Source organism: Egretta garzetta, unplaced genomic scaffold, assembly GCF_000687185.1.
Source record: "Egretta garzetta isolate BGI_Z169 unplaced genomic scaffold, ASM68718v1 scaffold211, whole genome shotgun sequence".
Taxonomy (NCBI): Eukaryota; Metazoa; Chordata; class Aves; order Pelecaniformes; family Ardeidae; genus Egretta; species Egretta garzetta.
In genome coordinates this window covers 1,576,389-1,595,224 of record NW_009258673.1, presented here as the reverse complement: position 1 = coordinate 1,595,224, position 18,836 = coordinate 1,576,389, and the positions used below count along the sequence as shown (strand labels likewise).

Genomic DNA, 18,836 nt, shown 5'->3' with positions numbered 1-18,836 from the left:
AGTTATAAAAAGCAATTTATATTAAATTGACTTTGCTCACTCAGATCCAACCCTTGTCATTCTGTGATTCTGTGATATATTATCTTTCTTATTCAGCAAAGTTTATGCACCTCTACAACTCTGAAGCAAGAGAAGAAGCTATATTTTTCTACCTTCTTTCATCTTCCTCCTCATTTGAGTTCTTGAAGTTAAGGTTTCAGGACCCAGTAAATGCCAGCTATCTGACTCTTCCAAGTAGTGAAACACATAAAATACTGGGGCAATACTCATAAACTCTGCCTCTGCACTGCCTTTTGGCAGATTAGTAAGCATACTAAGACCAGTAGGACTGAGGATTGTGGCAATCATTTCACCCATAAGATGTCCTGTGGAAAGAAAAAAACAAAATTGCTTATAAGCAATCATTCTATATGAAGTATTCAAAATTCTACAGGAAAAGGTGATCTACAAAGCCTTTTCTCAAAAGCAGGAGAGCCTAGGAATAAATTCGGACAGATTTAAACAAAGGAATAAAAACCAAGAGAAAAAGAACATATATACAGAAAGTACATATGCAGTAGACTAAAGGTTTCAATTCAATTTACCTTTTACACTGACACTTCTATCAATTTTTGTTTTAGGGACCAGATTTAGTGGGACTTTATATCGAAATTCTTGTCGTCTCTTGATTGAACCTGTAATTGAAAATGTATATATATCATGCTGCACAATCTAAATCAATAGAGGATTCAGATGCAATAGCTAGATTTAAAGGGCACAACTATCTGAGAAGTCAGCAACAAAAACACCTATGATAACATGAAAACTAGAAATATACCCAAACACACACGCAAAAAATATCAACCTTTGAAAAAGAACAGATGCAAACACATTAACCTTTCTTTTGCCTTTTTTGTTAAGAAAAAACTAAACTTTGTGGTTTCAGATTCATCTCTGGTTAAGGGAGAACATACTCTATTTTCATTAAGAAAGCACCTGCTAACTGTTTTTCAAGCACACTGAGAAAAGCTTAGTGTGATACATATAAGTGTTCCTTTAAGAAATCAATCCAAGTTTGTTTTTTTTTTTTTAAAGACTAGCTATTTTAAGATGGATTGGTTAGTCAATGAAAGGACAGGAAATCCTTGGAAGGAATATATGAAGACTATTTCAGGAAGGAGAAATGGCAATTTTTTCACATTACAGAAAAACTGATCATCATGAATCAAGAAAATGAAAAAAAAAAATCCAAAGTAAAGACATGTATGGTCAGATATGATCAATTCTCTTACCATAAACACCCTGTGGATCCAAAGTGAAACCTGCATGAAATTCTTTCTTAACGCCTTCTGGCTGAAAATCATTAAGAGGGAAGAAGTAGAAAATGAAAACACTTTTCCTTAATCAAATATATTAACTGAAACAACAGCTTAAAACCATACTATTGCCTTCTACATCCTTCTCTGTAGTTGAGTTTTACTTTACTGTTCTACATCTATTCTACATACATTTAAGCTAGTGTTCTATCTCCCAAAATTCTTGAGAAAATTTAACAAAAGATTTAAATAAAAGCTTAGGAAAGTATAGAATTACGAGAAAGTGTCTTTCAGTGAAGCATGCTTAAGCAGTTGAAAATCCAAATCAAATAACTTGGAATACAGTATTCTTCCTGCTTACTAAGTTATAATCTATTTTTATATATAATCTTTCTGACAATTCTTATAACTAAGGTTTAAAAATGCACACTCAAATACTCAGTCATGCATTTTTCCACTGCATACACCTCAGTGAATTCAATGGTATCACGTGATATTTTGGATTCTGATAGTATTAAAATAGAGCAATATTTATATATTTGATTTAATATATTTTTATTTCTTGTGACTGAATCAACGCGGAATTCAAAACCACTATAAACATTTTGCTTTTTTCCTTACCATTACACGTAAAGTTTTAACTACAGTTTCACTGTTCCTGGTTGTCAGCAATGTAAAGTTGATAGTGTGAAGACCTAATTCCAAAGGAAGTATTTTGAAAGTAAACGGTGACGAAGAACCGCCATCTAGATTCTTAAAATTACAATTGTGTATCCTCGATCCAGTAGCTGCAGAATCTCCAAAAGAACAGATTCCATTCCCAGCTGCTATTTTAACACAGAACTGAAATGTTGAAAGATTTTAAATGTTTCACTTCCACGACAGGTACAACACCAGAGAAATATTAAAGTCACTGAAACACTATAATGAGCATTCTATTACTGTAATACCAGTTTTCTGTTTACAATATGCAAGTGTTACTCACTTTGCAATTACTATTACTTGCACAAGAGACACACTAACAAATGTTCATTGGCAACAGCAGGGAACCACTATACCAGACGTCATACACATACCTTTGCATACTATACTCAGTTTTTTCAGTAATAATTCTGCACTTCTGTTTGAACGTATTGCTTCAAAAATAGTCCTTTTATATTCAATCCCTAGACAATGTAACTGTGAGTTCTGGAGCAGGTAATTCAAAAAGTCCCTTCACTTTTTGACACCATGTCCAAACAATTGGAATAGAAATATTGTATTTTAACTTTTCATGAGGCAAAGCTGCTAGGCGAGAGCATGACAACATTGTAACCAGCGGAGCAGCTGGAAATGAAACAATTAATGACTGGATTTAATATTTAGATAGTTATGTAAGAGCATACGTAACACTAGCTGAAGGACTGGAGTAACCTGATCCAAAGATCTGTTTATAGTGGATACTTACAGGGGAAATGCTTTTTTAGTTTATTGTGTTAATCTTTCCACAGAACTCACTAAGACCACAAATTACCTTAATTGCAGAAGCTTTATGGTTATAAACTGATCCTTTTAACTCAATTTGTTCTCCTCGCACCACAGAATAAGGAACATAAACGCTCAGGAAGATATCTTTTACAACTTGCACTTCCAACGGCGCAGCAACACATATCCCTAAGAAAATTAAAAACATAAAAGCAGACTATCTTATCCACCTTTCTGATAAACAAGTTTGAAAAAGTCTTCACATTTGTCCTGGTTTCGGCTGGGACAGAGTTAATTTTCTTCCTAGTAGCTGGCACAGCGCTGTGTCTTGGATTTATGATGAGAAGAATATTGGTAACACCCTGATGGTTCAGTTGGTGCTGAGCAGGGCTTACACCAGGCAAGGACTTTTCAGCTTCCCCTGCTCTGCCAGGGGCTCAAGAAGCTGGGAGGGAGCACAGCCAGGGCAGCTGACCCCAACTGGCCCCAGGGTTATTCCAGACCATATGGAGTCATGCCCAGTATAGAAACTGGGGGGACTGGGCCAGGGGGCAGCAATCGCTGCTCAGGATGGGCTGGGCATCCATCAGCAAGTGGTGAGCAATTGCATTGTCCATCGCTTGTTTTGTATATTCTTTTATTATAATAATTATTATTATCATTATTATCCTCTGCTGTTTTATTAAACTGTCTTTATCTCAATCCACGGGTTTTACTTTTTTTTTTTCCCTGATTCTTTCCTCCAGCCCACCAGGGAGGGGGGGGGAGAGTGAGCGAGCAGCTTTGTAGTGCTTAATTGCCAGCTGGGGTTAAACCATGACAACATACTTGCCGCCTTTACTGATGACTTATCATTTTTCAATATGTACTTTGAAATTGTCCAAGCTTTTCTAAAAGTGACCAGGCTCTTGCTTCCTGTTCCCAGTTGCCGTCTCCCACTCCTCACACATACTTGCTGACATGTTAGTCCTTTGGGTTTCTCCTTCTTCCCAATGTGAGAAACAATTTTTCTGTTTGACTACCACACCTATTGGAAAATTTGTTTCTTCTTCTCCTCAAGTCCCTGAGCTATTGATAGCAGGACACTGGAAATTTGGGCCAGGGAAGAGTCACTCACTATTTGTTTTTATATTCTTCTTAGTCATTTATTATAGGCCACTGTCAAACACAAGACAGGCTAGACAGACCTTTGTCTTCCCAGCCACTTACATGCATATTAAGAAATTATTTCCTTTTTGTAAAATATGTATTTTGATGTTTTCTTTTCCTGTTTATCAACCAGAAAATTAAGATTTTAGAACACATATGTCGACTGCAATGAGAGGTGCTGCAAAATCCAAACGGAAAAGCTCCTCATTCTTTAGCTACAACCTAATTAGGTTGCAGTACGTACCTTTGTCAGAAATGCCAACACCTTGTAGTTCCCAGGTCGTCAATGAATCAGGCAAGGTGACAGAGAGAGTCTTTGACCTGTGTTTAGAAGTATTAGTACATTTATACATTATGAACAGCCATCTGTTAACACCAACAGCTAGTGAACACAATGACAGTACATGCCCAGAGCAACTCCTGTATCTCAGAGACACTTGGGTAAGACAAGATATGAGAGCATATTTAGAAAACAGAACTTCTGGATTTTTGTTTGAATAAACTTGGATTTAGCCATCTTTAGAGAAACTGGTGTTTAGCAAGGTCGAAAGTGAAAGGAAAAGTGACTGAACAATCTGGGCATCATACAGCATATCCTGCACGGAGGAAAACATGGCAGGAATAGTTTGGTTTTGTAAGACTGTTTTTTAGCACATATCTTAGGTACAGCTAAGGCTGCCCAGCTTACCTCAATTTTAGCATTTACTTTCTATAAAACTGATGACTAAGTCAAATGTTGGTAACTGATTTGAGAAAAGTAATACCTTGGAGAAACTTGGTGAACTTCCCATAACCAGCTTTCAGGGAAGTAGCTACGAACTTCTACCTCATCCAGTTCCAAGATAGCCTCAAAATCTGAAGAATATAAACAAAGCAAGTAAAAAAAACCCAAAAAACCAAACACCATACCACTTGCCAATAGCTCTCTACCAAAGGCTTCAAAATCATTATCTTTTTCTTTTGTGCAACTGTATTTGGCTTACTTGCTTCAGGTTAGTCCTGATACAAGCAAAATGGTATCTGAATACCCTCAGTCAAAAGTTGTGTTAATCCCACCTCATCTATTTACAGATGTGAATACCTGTCCAATATCTAGACAGATTAACCTGTTAACCAGCAACTATGGGGAGAGAATGGGAGACAAGAAATTTGTCACTCCCACTGATCTTTCCCAGATGCTGGCTGTTTTGGGCCTGGGTAAAGGATTCAAATTTAGCATTCAATTTAGCATTACTTTCACAGGCTATGATGCTCTGTTATCGCAGTTGTTCTTCTTCTAAGTATGGGTGAATAGAATACAGCTCTTAACAGAATAAAGAACTGCTCTCCTACCCCTCTTCAGGTGTATACAAACAAGGCCTCTGGAGACTGGTAACATTCTCTCCGGAATAATCCTAACAGGATAGCGAGGGGTTAATAGATTAATAAAGCTATGACCTCTATATTTACCCATATTCTGTTGGAAGTGTTTCACCACATGTCCACAGGAGAGTTAAAGCTCTCATACTTACGCATTCTTGCCAATATTAGAAGCTTATTAGGCTCTTCCTCCCGCAGCCTGTTTGCAAATTCACAGCAATCTCTAAATGCAGAAATGCACTCTTCATTACTCTGAATTCGCTGAGCTCTCTCTCTGCAAGTCTCACTGACTGGATATGCTCTTACTCCAGCCATGCAGCATCCTCGAATTTCTCGACGTTTGTATTTGGAAGCTGAAATAATAATAAAAGAAATCCCTTCCTTGACATGAAGGTTTTATTTTCAAATGCATCTTAACTCATTATACCGAACATATCTTTAAAACTTGCAGTACGTCAGCAAAGGTACAGATTTGAGGATGGACAAACTTGCCACTTTTCAAAAGCTAGTGACACACATTTAATCACTACTATTCTGAATAAAAATTATAAATTAGATAAGAGCAGTTTTATTAGATTTCAAGATTTAACAGTCAAAGGTTCTGACAGGCTTGGTCCCTGGCAGGTGGTCACTGGGAAAGACTGCCATATGGTAGTACTGTGAGTTTTCAAGCTATGTCTGTTCAGAAAAAGAAAAGATCTTAAACATATGAGGTATTTTCAATGTGTACTTAAATCTTGCTGACTTCAAATTCAGCATATGGCTAAGAGGTCCTATCTAAAGGCATCTTCCATCTTTGTCAGTCTCTCCACTACCCTAAGTTAATAACAGTAATTGAAAGTGGTAAGCAAACACTCAGATTCTTGGTTTTTAATGGATGTGATTTTTTTTTTTGTAATTATATACTTTAAAAGATTTTTAACACCTTCTTTGTATATCCGGTCCTTGAAGTCAGATCGTTTCGTTCGTAAAAGTTCATTGCAAGTTTCATCTGTTAAAAAAATAAATAAGTACAAAAGACATGACCTTTTTTTATAATAGCATAGCCCACTTAAAAATAATTCCACAAAATAACATTCAAAATTTGGGAGACTTTTTCTGTTTACTATTTTAATTACATGAAAGTATTTTCATTGCAATTACAGTAATAGATCCACAAGTCAATGTTTTCCTCTCTGAAAAATCATTAGTATATGCATTCCCTATTAATTTAATGAAGTTCCAACATAATAACCGAGAGCCACAGTATAGTATTTCAGAAAAGAAAATCCACAATTTCATGCTTAAAACAAAGGAATATACCTGCTTCCTTTGAATCATCAACATTTGCATTAGTTAAAAATGTAAGCCCAGCTTTTCGGAATACATCAATGTTGTTCCGTCCTCCTCCAGCACCACACCCAAGGTCACTCTTTTCCAAATGTAGCATTATCTGAGGAAAAAACACATCAGCAGCTAACTAAAATGTGGAATATATCATATGATGAATGAGAGAGTTAGTCGTGCAGAAAGGCCGCTTCAGTCTGGAAAATGTCCTCACCACGCATTTAGCAATATTTGAGCTAATTCCAGCACCAGCACCAATACAGCCACTTTCTTCTAGCCCACATCAGCGTTGGAGTCATGCAGACAAGTAGAGGTGGAATGCTTCGCTAACCTGTTTTTAACAATTCTGATACTCAGACTAGCTTGTTTAAAACCAATACAATAGTGCTCTAAAACAGATTAAGGTTGGTGGAAAAGTATTCTCCTATTCTTCTCTGTATTTTGTATCTGGCTGTCCTGAAGTATTAAAATACCACCATGTTTTATCATAGGAATGGAATTCTTTCAGTGACAGATGACACGTAGGTTTTACTTCCATACACACATATCTAAAATTCCACAAGGACTGAAAACCTCTAGAACCCACTGAATGTAACAGCATTTGCCATATCATCCTACCAGTATGCCTTAAAAATGGAACCTGAAAAGGCTATAGGAAGAACTAAGTAGGAGAATGTAGTTTCTATGCCTCTCTAGCACTGCAACCTATTTTTGGCCAAATCTGAAGGATTCTGATGAGACAGTTCAGCTCTGCCTTTAAAACCACAATTCACTTTACTGGAAATCAAAACATTGTATATTAGTTATTTTTATAATTTTGAACTGCGAGATTTAAACCACCAACTTTTCTTCTGGACTGAATTGCTCTTCTGCATATTTTCAGGCTTACTAAATGCATGACATAATAGCTATCTGAACATGAACATGAAACAAATAACAGCTTGTTTTTCTTTTGTGGCTACTACTTAACTTTTTCCATTGCTCTCTTTCTTCTTCCTGTGACTCCATATAATGCCTTGTCAATAGATGACAAAGCAACAAAGGAATTGAATTGTGTTCTCATGTTAAGCGATACAACTTCTGCTGGATTCAGTATCTCTTTGCTTGATTGCAGCTTAATCTATAAATTGGAAACAAATACTGGTAATTTTAAAAGCACACTGTTCCAAAATAAACTCATCTGAAGGCAGACACTTTAATTGGAATTGAGGAAGTGCTAAAGCACTTGTGTAAATCCAAGTTAAAATCTGACCCTAAAATGAATGCACACCCACAAATTTTAGTGCCTGTTTTGCTACTCACATCAAGATTATTCCCACACTTCTGTTCCACGTTCAGCCAGACTGAATCAGCTACTAACTCAGCAGTTTCTTCTCCCATGACTACGTAGTAAACAAGAAGACGTGCTGAAGGAACCATTTCTTGGGTTATCTGAAAAGTTAGATGATCATATTCCAAATCCTCAGTTCTCTTCTGAGTTCCAAAGCTTACTATCTTCCCTTTTGACATGATCTATAATACAAAAATGATGGGAATAAAAAGTCAAATTTTATATTTAATATGTTTCTTACATGTAATAGTTACTTGCATTTAGGTATAATCCAACACACACAAAAATGCATTTGGGACCAGTAGATCTAGTTCAAGGCAAGGTAGATCTCTCCCTTAGCCCCTGAAAAGAAGTGCTGTCTCTGCGCCTCTTTCTCTTCCTCTTCTTCAAGTCCCAAGATAGCTCTTGAGACTAGCACTACTTGTTTTTAATCCTTGTCTCTGACAGATGAGAATTCAAGACACTGGACACTTATTATATAATTTAAACATGAGACTGTTAACGATTTTCTACTATAAGACTGACAAGGAAGGAGCAGTTGTCTGAGCTGCATGTATTCTATGCTGAGGATAGTTTTTGGTTGTTGAGGTTTTTCATCTATGACCATATATTAAATCACAATGGAATATTTTATGTGGAAACATCTGTTACTTACCAAATAGTTGTAGTGATGTATTTTATGAACATACTGACTATGTGGATACACATTAATATTTATGAAATCCCCTACTTCCAGTATTTTGTGGTTTGAAGCCCAGTCAATATATAGATAACTCTGACTTAATGATGAATAAGCTTTTGCTTCATAGGTTTTACTTGCTTGGTTTTCATCTGAAAGATGTGGATCTGCAGTTTTTACCTGAAAAGACAATAAAATGTCAGAAATATTTTTTAGTACAGAACAAAAACTGTGTGTCCTGACTTCTGAATACTTTAAGTATAGAATTATACTTAAGAAAACAAATAATTACAATATTAAAAGCATTCTGCAACATTACTCAGAGGTATTAATAAAAGTCAACTCAAGACTTCCATGTTTTCTTCAATAAAAAGATCTATAGATATCAAGTAAAATATAAAATGATAGTGTGGAAGCAAATACATAAATAAATAGAGCAGAAGAGATTAACGATATGCCTCCCTACATAGTAAGGGAAGCACTCTGAGATTTGTTTTCACACAGTTCATTTCCACTTTTTTCTTTAATAGTTATTATGAAATAAATATGTGACAAATTAGGGTCTTTTATTTCAGAACAGTTTAATAAAATATTTAATAGAGAAGTAATGTTTCATTATAGCACTTGCATTTCATAACTGGTTATTAATAATAGTCTCTAAGTTTATAAACTCTTAACTTCTGAGTGTAAAATCTTCTCATTAGTGCTGTGCATTCACAAAAGTATAGAATTAAATCCTCGAAGAAATAAATTAATGAAACAATTTAACTCACTTGAAGCTCCAATATTTTGCTATCACATGGGATATTAACAACAAACAAAGCAGTTCCATCATTCATGCTTGTTTTTCTTCTTCCAGATTCTGAACCCTCCGATATCAACTGAGTCTCACCCATTTGCTCACTAAATGATTTTGCAGTGACAGTTACAGGGACATTTCCAACAAAGTGATCTACCGTATCTTTCACCTGCACCTGTTCATCAGAATAAATAACATTTCTTACATGAATGGTGACATTTTTCAAGGAGAAAACTTTCAAGCTGCTAAGCCTCTTCTACAATAGTAAGTTAAAAAATGTAAAAGGTCAATGGAAATTAAAAGTGTGTTAAGACCTACAGTAATACATATACAAAAAAGAATAAGGCTTCCAGATGATGGGTTTTACACTGTAGCGTGCAACAATACTGCTTATGTTAACTAACCTTAATGAAGAATGGAAGTCCAGGCTTCACAAAGAGAGGAGTAGCAATCAAACTCAATTTGTAAGGAGATACAGCAAATCTGACTCCAGTAAATTCTGCTTCACCACTGAGGCCACCTAACAAAATATTATGCCCCTTTTAATAATCACATCCTAGAGCCTGTATTCTCTCCACTTGCCTTCAAAGGGCAGCACAACCCATCTGTTACAGTGAAGTCCTTGCATCTAAAGAATCAACTCCTAGCACTGTTTGTGAAAACAAATAGCCAAAAAAAAAGTTTAATCTCTAAACATTTTTACAGTGACTGGTGGACTGTTCTTCCTTATAAGTATTTGGACGAAGGATTTCTGAATATTAAAGAAAGCCTGATACTAGGAAAGTTATCCATATGGTTTTAGTTTCTAGTTTGCAGATATGTTAAAAAAAAAAATCAATTAAAAAGCAACTTACCTGTAGATTCTAACACTGATGCCACAATATATAAATATAACCCATCCAATTCTTCTAGACTTTGAAACCCTATAAAACTCACTGCTTTCTTACTGTTAAAATTTATCTCAGCAACTCCATTTTCAATCTGGAAATGAAATATAGATAATTATTTTACAGTCAATAATTTAGAAATAATATATAGATACACTATATGCAAATTCTACCTTCAACATGTTCCTGTTCATTGTCTATTTTCAGAGGCAATCAAAGGTGGAAATGTTTTAATGAAGAAAAATTCTTTATTCCCTAGAATTATTGAGAATTAATCAACCAATGGCACCTATCACAAAGTCTGCATGTAGGCCCAACAAGAGGTAGGAATAACACAGAGATATCTTCAGTAAATGAGAAAAGATAATGACTTTTATCATTCTTCAATGACTAAATTAAAATGGCCAGACTAAATGAGGTAACTGGTGGAGAACAGACTCCCCATAATATATCAACATAATTTTGATCTGTTTGTCTCCTATCATGATTTGGAATTACTACAGTGAACCTATATTTGATTTATTTCATTTATTCTGTAAGAGATAGCATGAAAGTTATTTCATAGAAATTTCAACTACACAGTTTGCCCAAGTGAGTAATTGAACCACACTGAAATTACATTCTGGCTCAGATGCTGCCTCTGAGTTTCGTTTTAATGTGCATTTCTGTGACCCCGGTGATAGGATTACTTAGGAGAAGTCGACACTGAATAGCTGTTGATGCAAACTAGGAGTTGGAACCCATTCTCACCAAATCTAATCGGAAAACTTCAGTGGAATTGGATCGGTCTTGAACTAAGCACAGGAAATCTACACAAACTAGGCTTGCTTCTTCTTACCCTAGTTATATGCATTGCACGAGGCATCATTCTTGGCACCATTCTTTCTCCAGCTTCTTCAGTTATTCCAAAACGAAGAAAAACATCAGCACTAGCAAGCCTTTTGTTATAAAAATAGCTGGGAACAAAACAACAATATAAATGCTTTTAAGATTACTTTAATGGCTGCAACAAAGCATTTGTTTCTGAAGAAGAGTAACTTCTTATGCAAGAGATAGATAGAAAACAAATGCTTGTGCAGCTTTAAACAACCCTGTTGAAAAATAATCACTGTGTAAGAATTTTAAAAAGGGTCACTTAGTTCTCTGACAGAGCAGAAAGGACTGTGATGATAGGACTTCTTGAGGAAGTAAGAGAAGAAACTTCTAGACACAGAGAATCATTCTTCAGGTAAAAGAAGAAGAGGTACACACATAGTTAGAAATCAAAGCCAAATTTCCTTACCTAGCTTTCACAACAATCCTGAAGTTCTCAAATTTATCAGAACTAATAAAGTTACTTTCTGGCTCTATGATGATGGAAAAGCTTGGCATTGCTGAAAATTGAGTAGAAAAGAAAGCCCCTTAGAGGTGTTTTTATACAGTAAGCCACAGGTACTCAGAAAGATGCCTCTGTATAGCTATCAAAGGATCATGTCGGTTTCAAGTGATTTGAATTACAATTCAATTATTATAGCCCCAAAATACAACAGGGAAGCACAAGTTATAAAGCCCTAAGTTATCTGCAGCTGCCCTGCCTACACATTTTGCATCAGTGCAACTATGCCAAGATGACCCAGCATACTAAAGAATAACTCTTTTTAGAGGCAAGTTGTATTAATATAGTCTTATACTGATGTGACTGATTACCTTGAACCAACACTGCCACTTGGCATTACACTGCATCCTATTCCTGTGTATAAGCAAGCCAATGTTACCTTGGGCATTTCTGCATTTTCTTCCTGGGTTGTATAGGTGTCCTCAATAAATTTCACTGAAAAAACATACAAAAATGAAGGTTCACAGTATGGGCACACCTTACCATATTCCTTAACTTCAAATTTGGCAACAGCTGATGTTTCAAAATGCTTCTTATACTTGGCTTCAATCTTCCAAATTCCATACCTATGAAATGTCGGCAACCGAAAATTTTTAAGATGAAAATTAATGCCAAAGACAAAAATATTAGTACTTAACAATATTTCATGTTAATAATTCAAGAGAAAAATTCTGCACCAAGCTTTTGCACATGTTCAATGCCTGCTTTGAGAAGATCCTGCTTTGATATTTTAATAATTATTTTAAAGCACTGAAATAAATTGGAAAAGAATATGCCATTATTTATACTATGACTATCATCAGAAGTTTTTGTTTTAGCAGAAACACAGTCTGAAAACTGCAAATGTAACCAGGGTCATTAAGATGTTATTTGCTACCTTCTTTCACTTGCCAATTATCAGCCTGAGGTTAGACAAATGCCTGGTTTTGGCTATACTTCTGCTTCAATGCAGTCAGCAAGATCTGTATGTATCACTGACCTGATTTACCATAATTTGGATGATTTTTCTTTGCCACTAGATGCTCTCATTTGCTTCATTTTAAATTGCTTTATTTAAACCCAAAGAACTTCTATGTGCAGAGCATATCTAAATGTATATATCTTCCTATCTTACCATTCAAAAGAATTTGATCCAGTTTGCTTTAATTTACATACTACATCCATTTCATCTTTGCCAGTTTGGTAGCATAGCTAAATTCGTTCAATGTCAGTGAAAAATGCAGTCTTTTTCCCTAATAATAGAAACATGGCTGGAGGGTACGACCAATTATCAATTCTTTTGTTAAATAAAGGCAAACTCAACACACTTGGCCCATTTATAAGGTTAGAAAAAGCACAGTAATAAAGATTTCAGAAATTCCACAAAAAAGCAAGTAAGTTTGTTATAAGGAAACTTTTATCAAGTTGGACCAAGGAATGAATAATAATTTGACATACACATACTGTAAAAAAGGATTAAGCATGTTAGTTAACTTCTTGCATAGACAATGTAAATTGTAGTTTAACAAACCGACAGACCTCTACTAACAAGACTTTGTACTATGGCAAAAAGCAAGTGGTTCACCGTGATTGGATCAATTGGAAAGGTCATCTTGAATGAAGACCGTGTTAATCTACAAGCAGTCAGATCTTGACTGAGAATGGGTACATGTACCTACACTGAAAAATGGATCTGTAAGATGTATCAGCCAAGAAAACGCTGCAAAGGACTCATGCAGGCTTCTGTTAGGGCCCTTCTCTCTCTGACTACAGCACTGAGGCACAACTTCAGTTTACATAATAATCTATAGAAAATCAGTCCCTACAATCTTTCGGCTCTATAGTACCACGATAAAAATTATGCAAGCTAAGAGATACTCAGTTTCAAGAAGGATACAAAATTAATTTTTACTGAGGCTGAAATAACTGCTGATTTCCTAATGAAAAGTAGATCAGTCAAAAATCAATTTTTCAAGCACCGTTAGCATTCTTCTGCTAACTCAGTGAATCTTCAGCACCCTCTCCAGACTAAATGGAGAACTGAAGAGATATCTATTTTGTGTGCTGCTGTTACTGGAAAAATGCTGGTGGTTTGTATGAATAGATGTATGAAATATGAATGTTTGCCCTCCTTGAAATCAATACATCTTTGACACTGTTTCTATCTCTACAGTAGAAAGCTTTAGTTTTTATTAATCTTCCTTTTAAATTGAGCATGATGCGCCTACCACTAACTGTTCTTTAATTTCAGTTTTGTCACCAGTATTTTCACTCACTACATCTCCTCACTTTCTCTCATTGCAGTGAGCATATGCTGTCTATTTGAAAACGCAGAGAGAAAGCTTCCCACTTGGCTTCAGGAGACTAATATTGGTTTGGAACTGGGGAATATTTAGTCAGAAGTTCCTTATTTATTCCACAGTTACACACTATGTGAAATGTTAGAAATCTCCAAGTTTCAAGTCATGCACACTCTGTGTATCAAGCAAAAGACACTTTGACAGTCTTTAAGAAAAGGCAACATTATGCTAATAATTCTCAAAAAGCATTAAACAAATCTACTTAGGATTAGGAGGAATCTTGAAGTCAGGAAAAGAAACTATTCCAGTAAAATCTTCTTCTTCTGTAATATCCACTTTCACTCCTTCAGGATCCTTTGCAAGAGGAAAGAATCAGCAGTTACAGATCATTCTTATCAAAAGGAAAATCTTCATTCAGTGATTTCAGTGGAAGCCTGAGCATAACAGATTCTTCTAAGAGTTTTGCCCATTTCACAGCATGAAAATACAAACATTTTTAGAAAGAACTCAGACTGAAATTCTGATAAAACATTTTATGGTAGTTCCAACAATTAAAAGCTGTCACTACACAATGCTTAAAATTGCTAAAAAGTTACTATAGTAAAAACCCTATCGCTAAAGGCTAAAAATATAGTATAACAGATACTGATTATTTTTATATCTTAAATGAAATAAACAACAATATGAAAACCATATATTATTAAAATTCCCTCAAAAATCCTTTACCCAGATATTAAAGGTAATTATTTTTTTTTTCCCCATTCTGTAACAACTTCAGATCTAGGACTAGAAACACTCTACCCAACTGTGCAAAGTAATTTTTAGATCTTTTAAAAGATGTCTGGCTACGTGCAAGCATATCTAACACTTTTATTAAATATTGATTGTGATACCGATTTACCACCTAACTACATTTATTGGTTTTGTGATCTACAGAATATTAAATTAAGTTGCAACTTACCACAAAAGTTAGGACAGTTTCTCGCTGAGCTGGCTGCAGTTCTTCATTCAGAGAGTAAACCCTGACCTTCACTGTAAGAGTTATTACAGTAAGTCTCAAAGTCACACCATTAGAGAGATTTAAAAAACAAACAAAAAACCAACACCCCCCCTCACTTTTAATCCTTACCAATGTTTTAAGTTTTTAGTATTTATAGAATGTTCTTGACCTTTTGTCGGTATGGTATCCAAACAGTATTTACTCATGCTAGCAACAAGAGACCCAGCACCACCACTCTTTCACACTGAATCATCACAGTGCAATATAATTTTTTACCACCACAATCTTAGCGTGTCCCTTTTGTAGGTAAAAAGCTCAATCTACATGAAACCAACGATTCAGTCATCATTTCTTCACAAATATTTTTAACATAGCCCAAGAAAATCTTTCACTCTTTGTGCCACAGATTATTCATTTAGGGTGTAGAGGGCAGGGACTGAGAGGATATTGGGAGAAGTGATTCATTTCTACAGTATGATCAAATAATTCAAAATATCACCCTGCTAATTAAAAAATTAAATAGCAGCTGATGACAATACAACATAATGAAGAGCTTAAAGGACATTTAAATCCTAATTCCTTGGCAAAGTCAACAGACTTTAAAAAGTAAATAACAGCCAGGAGAAATAAGCATTATTTACCTGACTGATCAGGAGTATAAACTGGTTTGTCTGTATGAATAAAAAGAAACCCATTCTCATAGGAAACAGGAATTTTTTTTAATCCTGTAAAATGTGGAGAAACAGCTTCCAAATACACATACTTGACTGAATTATCTGTTCTTGGTAAATCTGTTGGTTGAATCTGGGGGAGATGAAATAAAGATTTTTAAAGAATATTTAAATATTTTTAAGTATTTTTTATACAGTATTTTTTTATTGAGAAGAGTATCTGAATAGCAATTACTATCCTGTTGCTTATTATTATTAAATAAAAACATCAACACCTACAAGGGCTTATATTCTGGCTTACATCATAGATGACTGCCTAGAGTATTAAGCTACAAACAGATATTTTGAAATTTTGCATTTTATTTACATGCAGAACTAAAAGAGCAAAGTGCAAAGCCCAGTTATGAGGTTACAAGAGTATAAATTATCAGACTTCCATTTATACACGATAATTCTTGGCCACACCAAAGTTGCATTGTGGTTGGTAGTTTCATGAAATAGCAATTTGGGCTGAAAAGGAAGCATCACCTGGGAGGCATCACCCCAAGTAAAACCTTCCTGGTCATCAGCTTTCAGTAAAAATCTACTTTGCTTCCTGCACTCTTTGCTTCAAGCCAATTAGTTAAATAAAGCTTTATGGTGAAATCTGGGCCCCTTTGGAGCTTGTTACTGACAAACAAGACCAAGTCTTGAACCTTGGTTTAGTTACCATTTTGACTTACTCTGAATGCTCCTTTGACATATCTTGTCCACATTCAACACATCTCCATTCTCCCCCTTCCTATGTTTTAAAGCTAGGCAACTATGCCAATGTTTCTAAAATAGCTTGATTGTATGTTTAACTTCGGTGTCACTTCTTTACACTAATTTTATCAAATGTAATTTCACCTTCAGACAAACTAAAATGAAATAAACTACATGTGGCAAACAGAAATTGGGACACTAGGCTTCTCTTTCCAGTTTAAACAACTGAAAACTTACCGCAATCTTTTTTAACACTTATAACTAAATGTGACAATAAAAACACTGCAAGAAAAATCTGGATTCCTTACTCTTAAAGTTACAGCATCTTGGAATTTGTTGGCTGGAGTTAAAGAGATATGGCCAGAAGAATAAACAGCAAGCTTATCTGGAAAGCTTCTTATGGCAATATTGACCGAAAATGCGTTCTCATAACCAAGAGCTTGAACTAAGACTTTCTGAGACGCCCCAACTCGGAAGATCTTTGGTGCTATGAGGACATATCTGTATATGGAATAGGAAACAATAAAAGGGTAATGGAACTATATTTCTTTCAGATTTCTTACTTCCATTTGTAATTCACTCATGTACACACTGTTAAAGCAAACAAGATAATAAGGCTAAGTTATTCTAAGACACTAGTTAAAAACAGTACAGCCCTAGTCAGAATAATTTTTATGAAAACTGTAATGTAACATTACCAAATAACAGCTTAGGTAATGTTTATGGATTTGATTTTGCAAACATGAATAAATTTTTTCAGGATTATTCTAATTTGTTCAGTGCTTTATAAACTGAAGCACGCATCATTTCACAGAAGCACAAGCCAAGCTTTAGTACCTGACCACATAATGTGTCTAAAATACATATGAAGCGCCACTGAACAAAACATTTGATATACATACATCATCTTTTTCTGAAATGCCAAAAGCACTTAGGTTGGCTGCTTTCTATATGACACTGTTAACAGATATAAGAATGAAAAAAGCACCACTAAGTACGATTGTAAAATACACATTTAAGTAAGAGCTTTCATCAAACCTGTAGCAAAGTATCTGTTTTCAAGCACTGTAGAAAAGCTAATAAGCACCAGCTTTTATTTCTTAACTTTTTTGCATGTTTATCTTGTGGCACTTAAGATGACTCTGCCTCTTTCTTTGGCAGCAAATACAGTAATTCCAGAACCATCACCCCTTTCTCTAGCATTAGGCCCACATACACTAGTGAGAATTTTGCCCATGAAAACACAACATGGATAGTGCCTTTTGTATTGGCTCTACTTAAATTCTGTAACTATTTACCTAAAATAGCGGACAACAATCAAGTAACATTTCCAGTAAATTCTGTATTTGCTTTACTTACATTTTCTCTTGGCTAAAAGTTGTTCCAGAAAATAGCAAAACAAAAAAATATATTAAAATAGTCATAGTGTCTATGACAACAAACAGCAAACCATAGATGTTAACGATTCTGGATTAAACTGTGTTTGGCTTCTGCTGCAGATGAACAGAAATACCACCAACACATTCCATTCACAGTTAATAATTAATTGTAGATCATGTTTTACTAAAACGTTATTGCTCCCTCCCAAGGAAGCCAGAAAAGCTAAACTTAGGAATTTTTTAATTTAGGATTTCAATTTTTTGATATGTCCAGAGCAATCCTATGTCAGTCCTAACTTTTTCTCTGTTTGATAGCTACATTAAAAAATTAATTTTCAGGGGTAGCAAAAAAACCCACAACAAACAAAAATTAGATTCAGTTTGTCCTTCAGAAATTTTTTATTTAAATCAAAGTTATTTCAAATCTGTGTATGAAGAAAAAAAAAGCATTTGAATTATATCAAACATAATGTGTCGATATTTAGACCAGAAGTTCCCATTTTTTTGTTTTGAAATAACTCTTCACTTGCAAATTTCTTTTAGTCATTTGTATTCCCAATTATGCCAATTTTCTGAGAACTTCTATTACAAATAAAACTGCGATATGAAAATACTAGGGCACAATACATCTACAACATGTACTGTTTTAAACAGCATTTACAAAACTAACATTGGTGACAAAACCTTTGCATGCCTGGTATCTAAGCATGGGACCTCAACAAATAAGTTTATGAAAAGATAAACTAAAGTTGTGCAAGACTTCTCGAGTTTAAACAAATACTGTGGTCAACCTTTACGGGAAAGCCATTTACCTAACTGTTTCTGATCAATAGAAAATTAAATTGCAAAAAGGCCAACTTGGGCTTCTCAACAAGATATAATGAACTACAATGGAAGCGATAATATATGGAATAAAATCATACAAAGTGTAAGGTGCTTAATATTATTAACAGCCCAAATATCTCTTACCAAATAATGAGAATTTGTAAATTTACATAAGTGGTATGTAAATGGCAAGGAACAAATACTAGAAAAACGTTAGAAAATACTTTAAAATCTAACAATATTCTGAAATAATGTTTTAAAAAATCTAATTATGT

General features: G+C 34.8%; 1 protein-coding gene across 2 annotated transcripts in view; it reads right to left on the bottom strand.

Moving 5' to 3' along the window:
• Positions 1–17,781, bottom strand: part of C5 (complement C5) — a 28,272-nt gene extending 10,491 nt beyond the window's left edge. For both annotated transcript variants that reach the window (XM_035888594.1, XM_035888593.1), the window contains exons 1-24: positions 17,717–17,781; positions 16,666–16,858; positions 15,584–15,746; positions 14,904–14,974; positions 14,205–14,296; positions 12,147–12,229; positions 11,571–11,661; positions 11,127–11,244; positions 10,256–10,382; positions 9,806–9,921; positions 9,376–9,576; positions 8,579–8,782; positions 7,896–8,105; positions 7,564–7,713; positions 6,570–6,699; positions 6,193–6,258; positions 5,420–5,620; positions 4,673–4,763; positions 4,153–4,229; positions 2,809–2,948; positions 1,917–2,138; positions 1,272–1,332; positions 585–674; positions 153–365 (exon numbers count right to left, since the gene is read on the bottom strand). In XM_035888594.1, the coding sequence (XP_035744487.1) occupies positions 153–365; positions 585–674; positions 1,272–1,332; positions 1,917–2,138; positions 2,809–2,948; positions 4,153–4,229; positions 4,673–4,763; positions 5,420–5,620; positions 6,193–6,258; positions 6,570–6,699; positions 7,564–7,713; positions 7,896–8,105; positions 8,579–8,782; positions 9,376–9,576; positions 9,806–9,921; positions 10,256–10,382; positions 11,127–11,244; positions 11,571–11,661; positions 12,147–12,229; positions 14,205–14,296; positions 14,904–14,974; positions 15,584–15,746; positions 16,666–16,858; positions 17,717–17,781 (3,175 nt within the window). The remainder of the gene's footprint in view (positions 1–152; positions 366–584; positions 675–1,271; positions 1,333–1,916; positions 2,139–2,808; positions 2,949–4,152; positions 4,230–4,672; positions 4,764–5,419; positions 5,621–6,192; positions 6,259–6,569; positions 6,700–7,563; positions 7,714–7,895; positions 8,106–8,578; positions 8,783–9,375; positions 9,577–9,805; positions 9,922–10,255; positions 10,383–11,126; positions 11,245–11,570; positions 11,662–12,146; positions 12,230–14,204; positions 14,297–14,903; positions 14,975–15,583; positions 15,747–16,665; positions 16,859–17,716) is intronic.
• Between the last annotated feature and the right edge of the window lie 1,055 nt (positions 17,782–18,836).